The sequence below is a fragment of the Callospermophilus lateralis genome, chromosome 13 (assembly GCF_048772815.1).
Source record: "Callospermophilus lateralis isolate mCalLat2 chromosome 13, mCalLat2.hap1, whole genome shotgun sequence".
Lineage (NCBI taxonomy): Eukaryota > Metazoa > Chordata > Mammalia > Rodentia > Sciuridae > Callospermophilus > Callospermophilus lateralis.
In genome coordinates this window covers 32,233,687-32,247,909 of record NC_135317.1, presented here as the reverse complement: position 1 = coordinate 32,247,909, position 14,223 = coordinate 32,233,687, and the positions used below count along the sequence as shown (strand labels likewise).

The 14,223-nt window shown below is 43.2% G+C and overlaps 1 protein-coding gene across 13 annotated transcripts in view; it reads left to right on the top strand.

Annotated features, from left to right (window-relative positions):
- Kiaa1217 (KIAA1217 ortholog) overlaps positions 1-14,223 on the top strand; it is a 458,856-nt gene that overhangs the window by 167,722 nt on the left and 276,911 nt on the right. For 7 of the 13 annotated variants that reach the window (XM_076832177.1, XM_076832187.1, XM_076832176.1 and 4 more), the window contains exon 1: positions 9,373-9,574. The exons of 1 other annotated variant lie outside the window; for it this stretch is intronic. In XM_076832177.1, the coding sequence (XP_076688292.1) occupies positions 9,461-9,574 (114 nt within the window). In that variant the 5' untranslated portion in view covers positions 9,373-9,460. Of the gene's footprint in view, positions 1-478; positions 583-9,290; positions 9,583-14,223 lie in introns of those variants that run through there. 5 more of the 13 variants (XM_076832183.1, XM_076832182.1, XM_076832181.1 and 2 more) reach the window with 3 other exon arrangements.

Sequence of the window (14,223 nt, the reverse complement as noted above, 5' to 3'; positions counted from 1 at the left end):
CTTACGGGCGGATTTTGGAGGCTCATTCCGCTCTCGAGATTAAAGAGAGCGGGGTAGTGGCTTCCAGCTAAGGTTCCTGTCCCTAATCATGTGTGAAATGTGTTCCTTCCTCGCTGGGCTGCAGAGTCTCGGGCGGGAGTTTGCGGTGGGGGAACCAGACTGGCGGAGTCCTGGGTAGGAAAGGCCATCACCTGTTGGGGCCTCCCAGCAAGAGAAGCACGAGGACACCAGGCGGGGACAGCCGCAGCCTCAGGAGCACGCCCCCAATCCTAGGGGACCTGGCTGGCGGGGGACCGGCAGACCCGGGACAGAGCGAGGGAGGCCCCGGCGCTGGAATGCAGTTTCCTCGGGCGAGGGAGACTTTGCACTGGACTGGAAAATAGTTTGGGGTGGGGTTTCGCACGGTCCCCTCCTCCCCACCCCCGGCCCCCTTCCAGGCGCTTTCTGGGAGCTTTAAGAACTGCGCTCTGAAGTTTCAAGAGAGCCCGGAGCCTGAGCCGCAGGCAGGGACAATGGAGGAAAACGAAAGCCAGAAATGTGAGCCGTGCCTTCCTTACTCAGCAGACAGCAGACAGATGCAGGGTGAGTAACCGAGTCATTCAAAGATGGAGTGACGGGGACGCGTGCCCTTGGCCGCTCGCTGCTCTTTATAAACGGGAGACCCGGCGCCTGCCGAAAGGAAAAGCTGATTTCTTGGGGGTGGTGCGTTTTCTAAACGGAGTTGCGAGCTGTGATTTCTTGGGCTTCCCCTTATCTCTGGCAGGATTTTCTAAAGTAGCAAAAAAGAGGCAGAGGGCGATGTCATATTTGTAGCCCACCGAGCGGAGCGGTCAGTTGGTGCGGTTATCTCTCGGCAAGGGCAAATAAATCGCTAAGCAGCTTTGAATATTTTCCCCGCTGTGCTTTAGCAGTGCGCGGAAAGGAGCTGTTTTTGTCAAACTACCTCCAGGACGGGCAGCATTTCCATTCATTGGTTGAGGGATTCCAGAGGCAACTGCCTGTGGGATGCAAACTTTTGCAGCATTTGAGAGTAAAGTCACAGGAGTTTAGGGATGTTTTGTTTTGCAGATCAGAACAGCAGGGAGCATTTACCTTTGTGAATGATAGGTAGCGCTCGAATCTTCTTTAGGTTTTAATGCAAAAGTTAGGAGCTGTTAGACGATTTTGGTGAATTTTCTTCAGGCCGTTTCCTTTTCATTGTGTTTATAATAGACTTGTCTTTTCCGTAGGGAATTTCCAGAAGCTTATGTTGTTCCAAAGAAATTTTGCAGGGAGGTTGGGTGACCCAAGACGTCTCTGTTGACCAGGGTCTGATGTCTGTGATGCCAGAGCCTATCGTATAGTATCATGTAGGTGGTATGTGCATAAACTGAAGGATCCTGAACCACCCCCACCCCACCCTTCACCAGGTTCATCCAGGGGCCAGTTAGTAACAAAAAGACTTGCTGGAGTGCTTGTGCTGAGCGTGGGAGTTGGGATTATGCACAAGGGAAAAGGTGTGTGGGATTTTTTTTTTTTTTTTTTTTTTAATGCAAAAGGGAAGAAACACATGACTCATCCACACTGAAAATGCAAAACCTAGCCAGACGGAAAAAAATACAATTAGAAGAGAGAAATCCCCCAGTGAAATGTAGGAAACCTTAAGCTTCCTAAATGTTGGAGAAGAATCCCTGGGTTTTACAGTATCAGTCTAGTTATCTGTGCTTCCAAAGCAGAGCACTTCTTGAGGGCACCATGTCAGGGGACTCCAGCTGGAGATAAGTTCCCCCTCCCCCTGCCCCCACAGTCCCTCTCATTTGATAGGATGGGATTTAGACCGCAGGAATTCAACCTCTGGGCCGGTCCTGAAAGAAATGACCCAGATTCTAAAGGGGGCAATTAGAATGAGACCAATTTAAGAAATAACTTTGAAACAACCAGAGCAATTCATAGATGTTTCAGAAACTGACATGGTCAGACTGAGACAGTGTCTCACGTCCTTCACTTATTCATTCATTCAATGAATATTGGACATCTGTTTTACAGTAGCCACTTTTGGAGCTGCTGGGGATCCAACAGTGAAAAAAAAAGCAGACTAAAAAATACTTGTCTTCATTGAATTTGCATTCTAAGAACTGAGTTGGGGTTGGGTGGAGTAGTAGAGGCAGATGATGAATAAATGAATAAAATATATAGTATGTTAGATGGTGGGGGTGCCAGACTTAGCCCATACAAAATTCAGGATGCCCTGTTAAGTTTGAATTTCAGATAAACAATAATTGGTTGGCATAAGTATGTCCCAACTATTGCATGGGATATACTACTTATACCAAGAAATCACTCGTTGTGTACTGAAATCCAAATTCAACTGAGCATCCTATATTTTATCTGACAATCCTCCTGAGCAGAAATAAACCTACTAGGAAAAATAAGGCAGGGAAAGAGATAGGGAATGTGGGTTCGTAGGTAAGACTGTAAATAAGATTATCAGGGAAAGTCTCAGTGAGGTGATGTTTGAACAAAGATGAGGGGGAACAGCAAGGATCTAACATGTTCAAAGAAAGCAAGAATGTGGGAGAAGGATGGAAGAAAAAGAGGTTGAGATAATCCCAGGCCAGATCATGTAGGGCCTGTGGAACAATGATAAGGATTTGGGTTTTTATTTCCAGGGAAGTGAGGAGCTGCTGGCAGTTTGGGTTTGTCTTTTGAAAGGTAGTAAGTACTGGGTGCCGTCTTGGTCTTGAGCATAACCCAAGTCGGGTGGGGCAAGGGCAGGGAGACCCTTGCAGAGGCTTATTGAGTAAACCAGGCAAGAAACAGTGGTAGTTGGGGCCATGTGGTGATAAGAAGGTAGATTCTAGATATATGTTGAAGGTAAAACCAAAAGAATTAGCTGAGAGATTGCACATGGGATGTCCAGAAAAAGTGAGATCAAAGATGACTTCATTTTTTTTGGTCTGAGAGGCTTGGAAGAATGGAGTTGCTGTTTACTTAAGTGGGAAGGCATTGAAGAGGAGTATTGGGTTTGAGGGAGGACTGGGGGCTGTGAGAGACATCCTTTAAAGATGTCCTGGAAAGATTGCAAAAGGAGGGTAGAATCCAAGTTAGATGTTCAAGATCCCATTTAGTTCCCGTGAATATGATGCCCTGAAGGGGTATGGCTTCATTTCCAGTTCTTCTGGTCAGTATGAGGACAGCAGAGGAGAGCAGTGTCTCTGAGACAAGCACCATCCATGAGAACCACATCTCTGCATCTGTCATTGCACTCCGTCTTCTATCTGTGTATCTGTTTCACCCAGTTACAATATGGTGTTCCAGGGCGCCAACCATGTCTCCCTGACCTTTGCATTCCCAGCACCCAGTGGAGCACTAGGGATGTAGAAGACACTAAATATTTGTTGAATGGAAGGAAAGTTATATTACTTCAGGGACTTTGAGTCTGTCAATCTGCTATAGATAAGGATCATTTGAGTGATCATGTAACTTATTGTCTGAACCAAGACACATTCAAGAGTAAAAAGAAATCCTATAAATAATTTTGCTGGGCAACAGTTGTAACCCAGAGCTATTTGGGCGAAGTGGGGCATATGGTTACCCCAGGAATAGCTCTAATCAATGAGGGCCCCACAGCTAGTAGGTAAGAAGCAGTGTGGAAGCATATTGCATTCTGCATTTGGCAGAGTAAGCACTCAATAATTATTGGTAGAATTTGAATCTAGCTGTATCATGTTCCCTTTGAATGCCATGGGCTCCTTAGTGTGGCTCTGGGGGATAGGCATTCTTTGGGATACCTGGGTCTGCCCATAGCACCCTGAGGTGTTTACTTTTGCTCTGGCCTCTAAAATCTTGAAACCTCTATGCAGGTGAAGATTGGTCAACCCACCTGCTTGCCTTCCCCTCCCCGTGATGAATGACACCTGTGTAGGTCTGTGCTCAAAAAATCGCCTCTAAAATAACTCCATCAGTTTCTGTCTCCTTATCCTGTTTTCTTCTTTGAAGCACTTAACACTACCTGACATTTAGATTGTGTATTATTTGTTGTCTGCCTCCCTAATTATAATGAAGCATCCTCTAAGAGGACAGGGAATTAAGTCTGTCTTGATCACAACTTTCCACTCTGTCTCCTGACTCCTCTCTGTGTACAGCGCAGGCGCTCAATAAATATATGTGTGACTGAATGAATGAATCAATCAAATAGTCAATCCATCATTGAACTTTAATCAACACTTTACACAAGCATGCCTTTCTGGGGGAGGGGCTGGCCTTATTTTGTCTAAGGTCTACACTAGAAATCTTTTTACCATTGACTTCCAATTTAAGGTTGATTATATTCCTCTAAGGAATATAATGGCTGGGTTTCAGCTGTGGTTTTCACGCTTATTTGTATATATGGTGGGGATCCTTATATTAACAAGGAAGTTAGAAAACTGAGGGACCCCATTAGCATCCAACAGATTATCTGTATTAGTCAGATAGGCTCACTGTTTTAATAGCCCTCTAAACTTGGTAGTTTTGCTTGATCAAGGTTAATGTCTTGTCTACACATAGTGAAATATCTTGATCCTGTGCTGGTAGCCCTCCGGGTGGCCTATCAGGATTCTCCTGTCCCATCACTATACTATCCCTCAGGAGGTTTCCACTGGATTCTTTGTATCCAGCAGACAAAAAAGGTAAAGAGAGAAAACATGAAAGATTATTCAGGAGGTCCAGGGGCCAAGAATTGATGTGGCCCACATGACTTCTGCCCACATTGCATTGACCAGAATGAGCACAAGGCCCTGATTAGGTGGAGGGGGCTGGGAAATACAATCTTCCTGTGTATATAACAGATTGTGATAGTGTTGTCACTGCCATGTCACACCCAGAGAAGCAGTACAGCCAGACAAATCAGTAATTCCCCATGATATTCCCTAAGACAAGAGCATTTTGACACTATTTTAAAAGATTTGTCTTAGAGATAATTAACCAAAAGCCACTCTTAAAGAAGTGAGGTACCAGGCACTGTGGCTCAGACCTGCAGTCCCAGCCACTCGGGAGACTGAGGAAGATGGCAAGTTTGAGGTCAGCCTTGGCCAGTTAGCAAGACCCCGTCTCAGAATAAAAAATAAAAAGGCCTAGGGATGCTCAGTGGTAGAGTTCCCCTGTATTCTGTCTCCTGCACCCAAACTAATCTTGACCCAGGAATAAAATCTCAGGGAAGGGCCTAAGTGTAGCTCAGTGGTATAGAGTGTGTGCTTAGCATGTGGAGACCCTGGGTTCAATTTCCAGCACCAAAAAAAAAAAAAAAAAAAATCCCTGGGAAGCTGCCAGCACTGTCCACTGGCTTTCAGCAGGGGTTGGAATGCCCCAATGATGCACAGCCCCAGATCCCTTGCTGTGGGTCAGCTGACCCTGCCAGAGTAACCTGAGTATGGCAAAGAAGCCAGTTTTGGCAGCTCCTGCAGTTGCCTGTCTGCATAGCTTGCTATATGGGTATCTCCTTCTGGATGCCCAGTTTCCCACACTCCCCTGCATGTTGGTGTCTGCCCCGCCCCCAGGCTCCACTTTTAATTTCCAGAATGCCTACACATCCCAGCAGGGAAGCCTTTGCAACTCTGCGGAGTGTCTCTCTGGCTTTCCTGCCTTCTTCCTCCCCACCTCTGCTCCAGGGAATGTTTAAGGGGTTGTTTTCCACTTGAAGCTCCTGTTTGCTCTTTGCCCTGCTTGAAGGGAGCTCCCCAGAGTTGCTGCTCTTGAGTTATGGGAGGGGCAGGGAGAGGACACAGACAGCTTTCAGCGTGGCCTGAGCCTTGTCCTCGTGGTACAGCTTCATGATTTTGTTAGACCAGGGTTCCCAGAATAGCAAACAACTAGACACACCCATGATTAAATGTTAGCACCAAAGCTCATGCCAAACAAGAAATAGAATTGTATTTCTGTTTGGAAGGCTTGGTTAATCCACACTTGAGCTTTTTCTATTCATGTGGACAATGAGGAATTGGCGGGACTCAGTTCTCTGACTCCATGACTGAGGAATTGTGATGAAATGTCCTTTGCCAGTTCCCTTTCATGTTTATTTGTAACCCTGCTTAGTTTTTCCTCCTCAACTGAAAGACCACTGTCTCCTCAAATGCCAGAATGTTAAGAGTTGTCACTTCTCACTCAGGTGTGGGAGTCGACAGCTTCCAAGAGTGGAGCCTTAGTGAGGAAGAGGCTCAGGTGATTGGGAAGCGTGTGCAGTGGCTTTTGTGTTGGTTGCTGGAGGGCTGGTGACAGTGGAGTAGGTGCCTGGTGGTGGGACAGGAGGCAGATGTCGCTGGGCAGGAGGTCCAACCTGCTTTCCTCTGCGTCACAATAAACCTTGTTAAAAATCCGCAAGAGAAAAAAGTAGGAAAGCAGTATAAGGTGGATGTGGCATCCACAGTGAAAAGTGTTAGAAAGAATGAGGGTTTAGAGTCCAAGTTAGTTGAGGCCACCCTAAGGTTAACATTGACAGAAGATTGACAATGACCTCCGAGACCCTCCTTCTAGCTCTTCTCCAAATTTATTTTAAAAAAGAAAGTAGAAGACTCTTTTTGGTCTCCAAGGGGTTACTGTTCTGGCTGGCTTGACCTGTTCTGATGATCCTTGGATGAAATAGAGTAGCTCAGGGGAGTCTGGGTGTCATCGCCAAGCAGGAAGCAGCTTTCTGCTGCTGGTGGGACTGACTGGGCATTGATATTGATCCATCTGGTGAATGTGCAGCGTGTGTTATAACCGTAAAGAAATCACCTTTCCAGAGACTCAATCCTGTTCATTAATCTAGCTGTCCTGGGTAGTTTTAAAAGCACTATTTTAATGCTGTCAAAAATAATCTTAAAAATTGGGCTGGGGCTGTGGCTCAGTGGTAGAGTGCTCGCCTAGCAGGCATGAGGCACTGGGTTCGATCCTCACCACCACATAAAAGTAAAATGGTAGAATGAGGATACTGTGCCCACCTATAACTAAAAAATAAATATTTTTAAAAAAAATGATCTTAAAAATCTACTGAAAAGTTAACAGTATTATATCAGGTATATCTCAATTTTGGCTAATACAAAATGTATGCGCAACACACACTCAGGTGATCAACTTCTTCAGATTGCATGTGTGTTTATCAACCTGAGATATGCCCTTTTCTGCATTTTAATGGTTCTGGGGATCGTACCCCAGATCTTGCATATGCTAGGCAAGCATTCCACCACTGATTCACATCCCCAGGCCTGCATTTTGTTTTATGCACTAGATCTGTTACATTTATGTTATGAGGGAACTGACCCTAAACAAAAACAAAATTCCCTCACCCTAAACAAAAACAAAAACAAATAAACAAACAAAAAGCAGCCATGATGTGAATCTGCGCATTAAAAGAGGAACCTAAATAAATGAAATCACAGGGAATCCCTCAGTTATCTTTTTAATCAACAGTTCCATCTTCCCCCCTCTTTAAACTTACTGCTGAAACTTACGAAAAAGTAGGATTAACTAATTTGGCTGGTTTTTTTTCTCCCTTTCTTCATCAGTGTCTGATGGAGATGCTGTAATTAGCAATATAATGAGAAGTGAAGGGTAAACAAGAAATATTATTCCCAGAACACACATCAAGTTTTGGAAGACTATAACAGGAAAACCAGCCCTAGATGATTATTATTTTTTTTTTATGCTTAAGCAAAGAGTCTGTACCTAGAGTTCTATGTACAGATATTTCTAGGCAAAGAGGAAACTGTGCTGATGGTGTTGCTTTTAGGGAACTTGGTTTATGCCTAACTCTGGAAAGCTGTCATTTTGTATCTCTAGTGTGAAGGTTTGGATCTCTGTTTATCTGATGCAAGTGAGAAGAACTCTCAAATATGGAATCTATTTTCCTGCATTTAACTTTAAATTATTGGCAAATAAACTGCTATTGGAAATACATTATTTTAAAAATTTATAGTAGATTTAAAGAATTTAGAGGTAGAAGGCTCTTGACATTTCTAATGCCAGTCCAACCAGCCTCTTTTCTTTTCTTTTTTTTTTTGTACTGGGGATAAGCCCAGGGGTGCTTTACTACTGAACTACATACATCCCTTTTTATTTTGACAGAAGGTCTTGCTAAGTTGCTGAGGCTGGTCTCAAACTTGAAATCCTCTTGCTTCAGCCTCCCTAGATGCTGGCATTACAGGCATGTGCCACCATGCCCCGCTAACCATCCTTACTTTATTAGTGTAGAAAATGAGGCTAAGAGGCGTCAAATTGTGTGTTCTGAATCCAGGATTAAAGCCAGGACTCCCAAGTCCCAATCTAGTGGTTTTTCCAGGGAATTCAGTGGATAGGGACACATTCTTCTGCCTGTGTCTCTAAGACTGTGTGACAACAACTGTCCATTTTGAGACTTTATAAAGAGAATCCATCCAGTTTCTGACTTGCTTCTGAAAGTTTTTAACTTTCATTCCCTCAACTAGCTTTTGAAAAAAGTAACTAACTCCTTTTTCTAGTTAACTGAAATGTATTGAGAAGGAATCCCCACTGAGAATCAATGGGGATCCCCGGTATAGGTTCTTCACTTTAACCATTGACCCTGCATGTCTTAATTGTCCTGTTCTAAGTGTAAACCAACTTGTCTCTTAAAGGTCAGTTTTGTGGCAGTATATCTAGATCAAAGTTATCAACACACACCATAGTTCTTCCTTTTCTTTGTGTGTTTTAAGTAAAGTCCACTTCAAGTAAAACATCTTGAAATCTTCCCATCCCCTTGATTAATACCTCTAATGATATGCTCTGCTTGCTTTTGACTTATGCTAATGGAAGAATAGAATTTTCAAGTTGTTCACATGTGTCAATGATTATCTGGCTTATGTGTAGGGTGATAGCTATTTTTGTTCTTGGTGATGAAAACCATCTTCAGATTATAAAAACATAAATATCCTGTCACCAGGATGATGCTATAATTACGAATACAGAAATAATCAGAATCACTGGTATTAACTTTGTTGTAATTATAGATGAAGTTAAAGGGTGACCCAATTGCTTGCAGACAATGGGTCTCAACAAGTGTTCTTGTTAGGAATAACTTCAGGGAAGGAAAGTCAGAAATAGCAGGGCTTTCACTACCACATCTTTTATTTCTACAGTGTAATTTTTCATATTTCTCCTGATTATGGATATTCCCCCCCCCCTTTTTTTGCTACAAAAGAAAAAGCAAAGGAAAAGGGAAAAGTTTTGCTAAGTTACAATGATTCATTAACAACTGCCACAAACCCTGTTGGTCTTCTATAAATGAGATTTCTTGTGTGAAATCATTAATTGCGAAATGTATTTCTTTTTTCATTTTGCAGAACAAGGAAAAAGCAATCTGCATGTAACATCAGTAGAAGATGCAGAATGCCGCAGAACCAAGGAGCGCCTTTCTAATGGAAGCAATCGTACTTCAGTTTCCAAGTCTTCCCGAAACATCCCAAGGAGACACACTCTAGGGGGGGCCCGAAGTTCCAAAGAAATACTGGGAATGCAAACATCGGAGATGGATAGAAAGAGAGAAGCTTTCCTGGAACACCTAAAACAGAAATACCCCCATCATGCCACAGCGATCATGGGCCACCAAGAAAGGCTGAGAGACCAGGTGAGGAGGTGCGCCACCCCTGCTTGGGTAATCAGTCCTCAGTGAGCACAAGGCCATGCCAGCCGACCGTTAGTGTAAGGGGGAAAAATGATTTAGTAGATTGGGCCTGCCATTTGGCCATTCCAAGATCTCTTTTCCAGCTTGGGGTAGCAAAGGTTTAACCTGAAAGCTCATTCTTCTTTAGCAGCACAGCAAGGAAACAAGAGATCTGACCAGAGAAGAAGGGCCCAGAAAGCTTGCCATTTCCTGGAAGAGCCTTCCCATTTCAACCACAGATCCATCTAAAGTGCAGGCAATGAAGGGGTTTTATCTGACTGAGTCAAAGCACGGCACCAACTACGATGCGCCCTGAAAGCACCGAGTGCTTAGCTCAGCGAACCAGTGGATAAATGAATTTACCAATGCATAAATTCCTGTTAGGGCAGAAGGGAGCCTAGGATGGCCTTGTGGTGCACACTCTTCCTCAGGCTGTTCTTTAAGCTTGCTTCCCTCAGCTTGCTTCTCTTCTTTTTAATCATAGATGATTTCCTTCTGCGGGCCTTGCTTTCTGCTGTCTTTAGCGACTTGTTTTCTCCGTTCATCTTGACAACCACACAGATATCACCCAACTGTGGCCGGGGGTGGTTTTGTCTCTTGGCTGTGTGCAATTACTTTTTAGCAGACAGAGCAGGTTTGGGGTCATAGGAGATGTGAAGCCTCTTCTGTGGACCTCTGTGGCATGTTATCAGATTGAACTTTGAGTACAGAAAAGGTAGTCAAGGAAGCAGAGAGCACTTAGCCTTTGTGCATGGTGGGTGGGCAGGGGGAGGGGGACAGGCAGTGACTGATCTCTACCCTCCGGGGAGAAAGACACTATCAGGGTTTGTGCTCTACTGTCTTGCCAGCTGGTTGCCAAAATTATGTCCGACTCTCCCAGCTTTTGATTAGCATGGAAGTGGGAAATTGGCATCAGCAGGTATAATTTCAATGTATACCCTCAATCTCACGCATCCTCTTTTCTGGGGATCCTCTGTCAGAATGCCTACAGATGTGAGGTGTGTTGGCTCTTTGCTCACACTGCCAAAAGGCAGTAGGCTTAGAGGAGGAGAAAAGATCCTGGTGAATGTCAAGACAGGCTGGTGATTGAGTCTTTGGTAATTAGGAAAGGAAGGCTGTCTTTTCATTTTAAGCATGCACAGAAAATACCTCTATTTTCTGTTGATAGTAGGGTCACTGTGCGTCTGGGAAATGGAATCTCTGCTCCTCCCTGCTCTGTTACTTTTTGAGACACACAATATTTTATCCAGAGCTGTTCAGACTGAGGAAACTTAAACTCAGATAAGTTACAGTTGCACAATATACTGAGGAAAAGTTGCAATTCGAACTGAAATAAGCCTGAATTCAGAATGCTTGTTTATTCCACTATCTCACAAGTTAAAATGTCACAGCTTATAGAGTAGATAGTGTGGTCTGACTACAAGGGCAGGAGACATGCCGAGGGGGTATTTGGGGACAAGGCTAAGGTGAAAAAGACTAACATAATTATGTGTTGAATGAGAAGGGAAATATTTTTATTTAAAAGTCAAAATATACAGCTCAGCACTGGAGCATGTACCTGTAATCCCAGCTACTTGAGAAGCCGAGGCAGAAGGATTACATGTCCTAGACCAACCTGGGTAACTTAGTGAGACCTTGCCCCAAGATCATAAAAAGGGCTGGGAATGTAGCTCAGAAGTAGAACTTCTGTGGGTTCAATTCCCAGTACTGTGTGTGTGTGTGTGTGTGTGTGTGTGTGTGTGTGTGTGTATGGAAATTTACCTGTCAAAATTGGTATTCTTTTCTATTATGTTCCAAAAATATCTCAATTGTTCTTATTTGCAATGTCAGTATTATCGCCACCACTATATGATGGTAACTTTAACTAGAAATACTATGTGAGCAGCTAATTGTAACCAGAAAGTTGTGAGGGGTACATGGTAGCAGATAAAATGGGATAGGAATATGGTTTGTGGTCTCCAGCTCTGGTCTCTTGTTACATACATCTCCTCCGTGGGGATAGCCTTGCCACAGCCAGTCGACTATCCCTTCCCAGTAATGCAGGATGAACAAAAGCCACATTTTGTCTTTATTCCTCTTTTGTGTTCCGTGCTGACTATTCAAAGTGGGTGAGATTTTGATGGACAGATTTGTGTACACATGTTCCAGCTGCTGTTGTGCCTTTGCAAGCAAACCAAACCCTTACTAGCCAGAAATAAGCTTGGGCATGATGGAATTTTATGATGAAATGCCTAGTCACATCATCTTTTGTTTTATTCCATTATTTATCACCTATTTTCCTGTTCTTTTCCTTTTTGTGGTACTAGGAATTGAACCCAGAAATGCTCTATCCCTAAGCTACATTTCCAGCTCTTTTCTTTTTTTTTTTTTTTTTGAAATAGGGTCTTGCTAAATTGTTGAGGTGGCCTCAAACTCATGATCGTCCTGCCTCAGCCCCCTGAGTACCTTGGGCTGCAAGTCTGCCACACTGCACCCAGCTCCCAGTCCTTTTCTTTGTGACACCCTTTGTTCTCCCCAGACCTTTTCACTATGAAGTCTCCCAGACTTCCTCTGCAGGAAGAGCACATGACCAGTCCCAGGGAGGAAGTCGAATGACTTAAAGTCTGATGTGCATCTCTAGATACTGAAGTTTCTCAGGTCCTCTGCCCCTGGCTGCATTCCTGGCTGCTTCCCCTTGGTCTTATTTATTGAGAGCAGCGCCAATGAGCAAGCAAGAGAGAGAATAAGATGTTGCGATGACATATCTGACGACTGACATGAACTATCTGGGTAACAAGAAAATCTAGGTTATAATTCCTTGGTATCAAAGACAATGAGAATGAGAGTATGCCTTATGCTTCAAAATCTGAATCCAAACCCCAGAAGATTCATGGTTGAAAAACTTACATTTGCGTTTTAAAAAAATAAAAAATAAAAAATGGTGGTCAAGAGTTTTTTTTTTGGCCTAAATTATTGAAAAGCAAAGGGTCACTTTAAGGCCCTTCTGCATGCCTGGAAAGATGCATGATCACTAGTGCAGCCTAATGCTTATCTGCATAGGAGCAGCTGTCACCATTCCCAGATCCCTGCTCACTCCTAATCCTTTTTAGTTGTGCAGGCCAATCACCAGTAAGGCCTCCTGGCCTGGTGGCTGAGGTGTCACTCTGGAGTGAGACAAGGCTAGTTGGAACCCAGCCTTCACTTCCTGCTGATTTTGTGGTTTGGAGCTTATCTTTCTCTGTCTCAGTTCCCTCATTTGTCAAGGGATGACAGTACCTCCACCATAGAGTGCTGAGAAAAAAGCTGATGGAACCTTTTACTGAAGATTAAGCTTAGCATTATACTGTCCTGGTTTATGGTATCCAAAAGGAGACTCTCAGAGGCTGGTATTTCAAAATGAATATTTGAATTGATTTCATTTTTTACAAATAAATACTGGAGTACCTGAAAAGTTTTATTTGACCCCTTGTCAGAAAATAATATATTTCTGAAGCTTATGTTTTTCTTTCATTAAAAGCATCACATTCAGATTTTATTCAGTTTATTTTAAATCTCAAATGTATTTATTTGGCACTTACCATGGAAAAGGCATCCCAAGGAGTAAAAACTATAAGATGTGGCCTTATTTTCAAGTCACTTGAAGAAATAATCATTCATGTACATAGATTAGTTCTTCAAGATCCTGTTCAAATGCCCTTTCTTCTGAGCTCGTCAAAACATTGTGCAGTGCTGATATTGCAATATCTAATCATGCCATTATTGTAGCATCTAATTGTGGCGTACTACAATTCTTTTTTTCTTCCATCTAGAATAAGCCTTTGAAGGGCAGGGATCTTGTTTTAATCACTTTTGACACTCAGCATTTAGGTGAGCATTTAACCTAGATTAGGAATGACCAAAATATTTTGAATGAAGAAACAGTCACTATTTCTATTACAATTAGAATGTGATCATTGGTACACATAAGAAAAAACAGAGTCCAAGAATTAAATTAAATGGTGGACTATAATTTGGGCAGTCACAAAGTAGTCTGAGAAACTAAGAAAGACACAAAATTTTCCCCAACTCAAGAAGTCAGCATTTGAACCAAGACCAGAGCTGCGGAAGTCTATGATCTTTCCCTTCATGACAGACCTGGCTGTTGCTTCTTCCACTTTTAGTTCTTCCAACATTTGGTAACAGATTATATGCATTGCTATTGGGTCAGGCAATAAAGACATAACCATGATTTCTGTTGCCACTGAAATGTCTTTAAAAAGGTAGATCTTCTTCAGTTGCAGGGTATATAAAACCACCATTAAAAAAAAAAACAATGATTTCTGGCTCAGAACAGTGGCACACACCTGTAATCCCAGTGGCTTGGGAGGCTGAGGCAGGAGGATTGCAAGTTCAAAGCCAACCTCAGCAACCTAGTGAGGCCCCAAGCAATTTAGTTAGACCCTTTCTCAAAATAAAAAAAAGGGCCAAAGATGTGGCTCAGTGGTTAAGCGCCTGTGGGCTCACTCCTTGGTACAAAAAAAAGATTTCTGGGTGCGTTTTACACCCACAGAAAGTGGCGAAATAGCTCTGTAGTTCAACAGTGCTTCCTACTCTTGGTCTCCATGTAACCATACGGTTTGCAAATGCTCTTCATT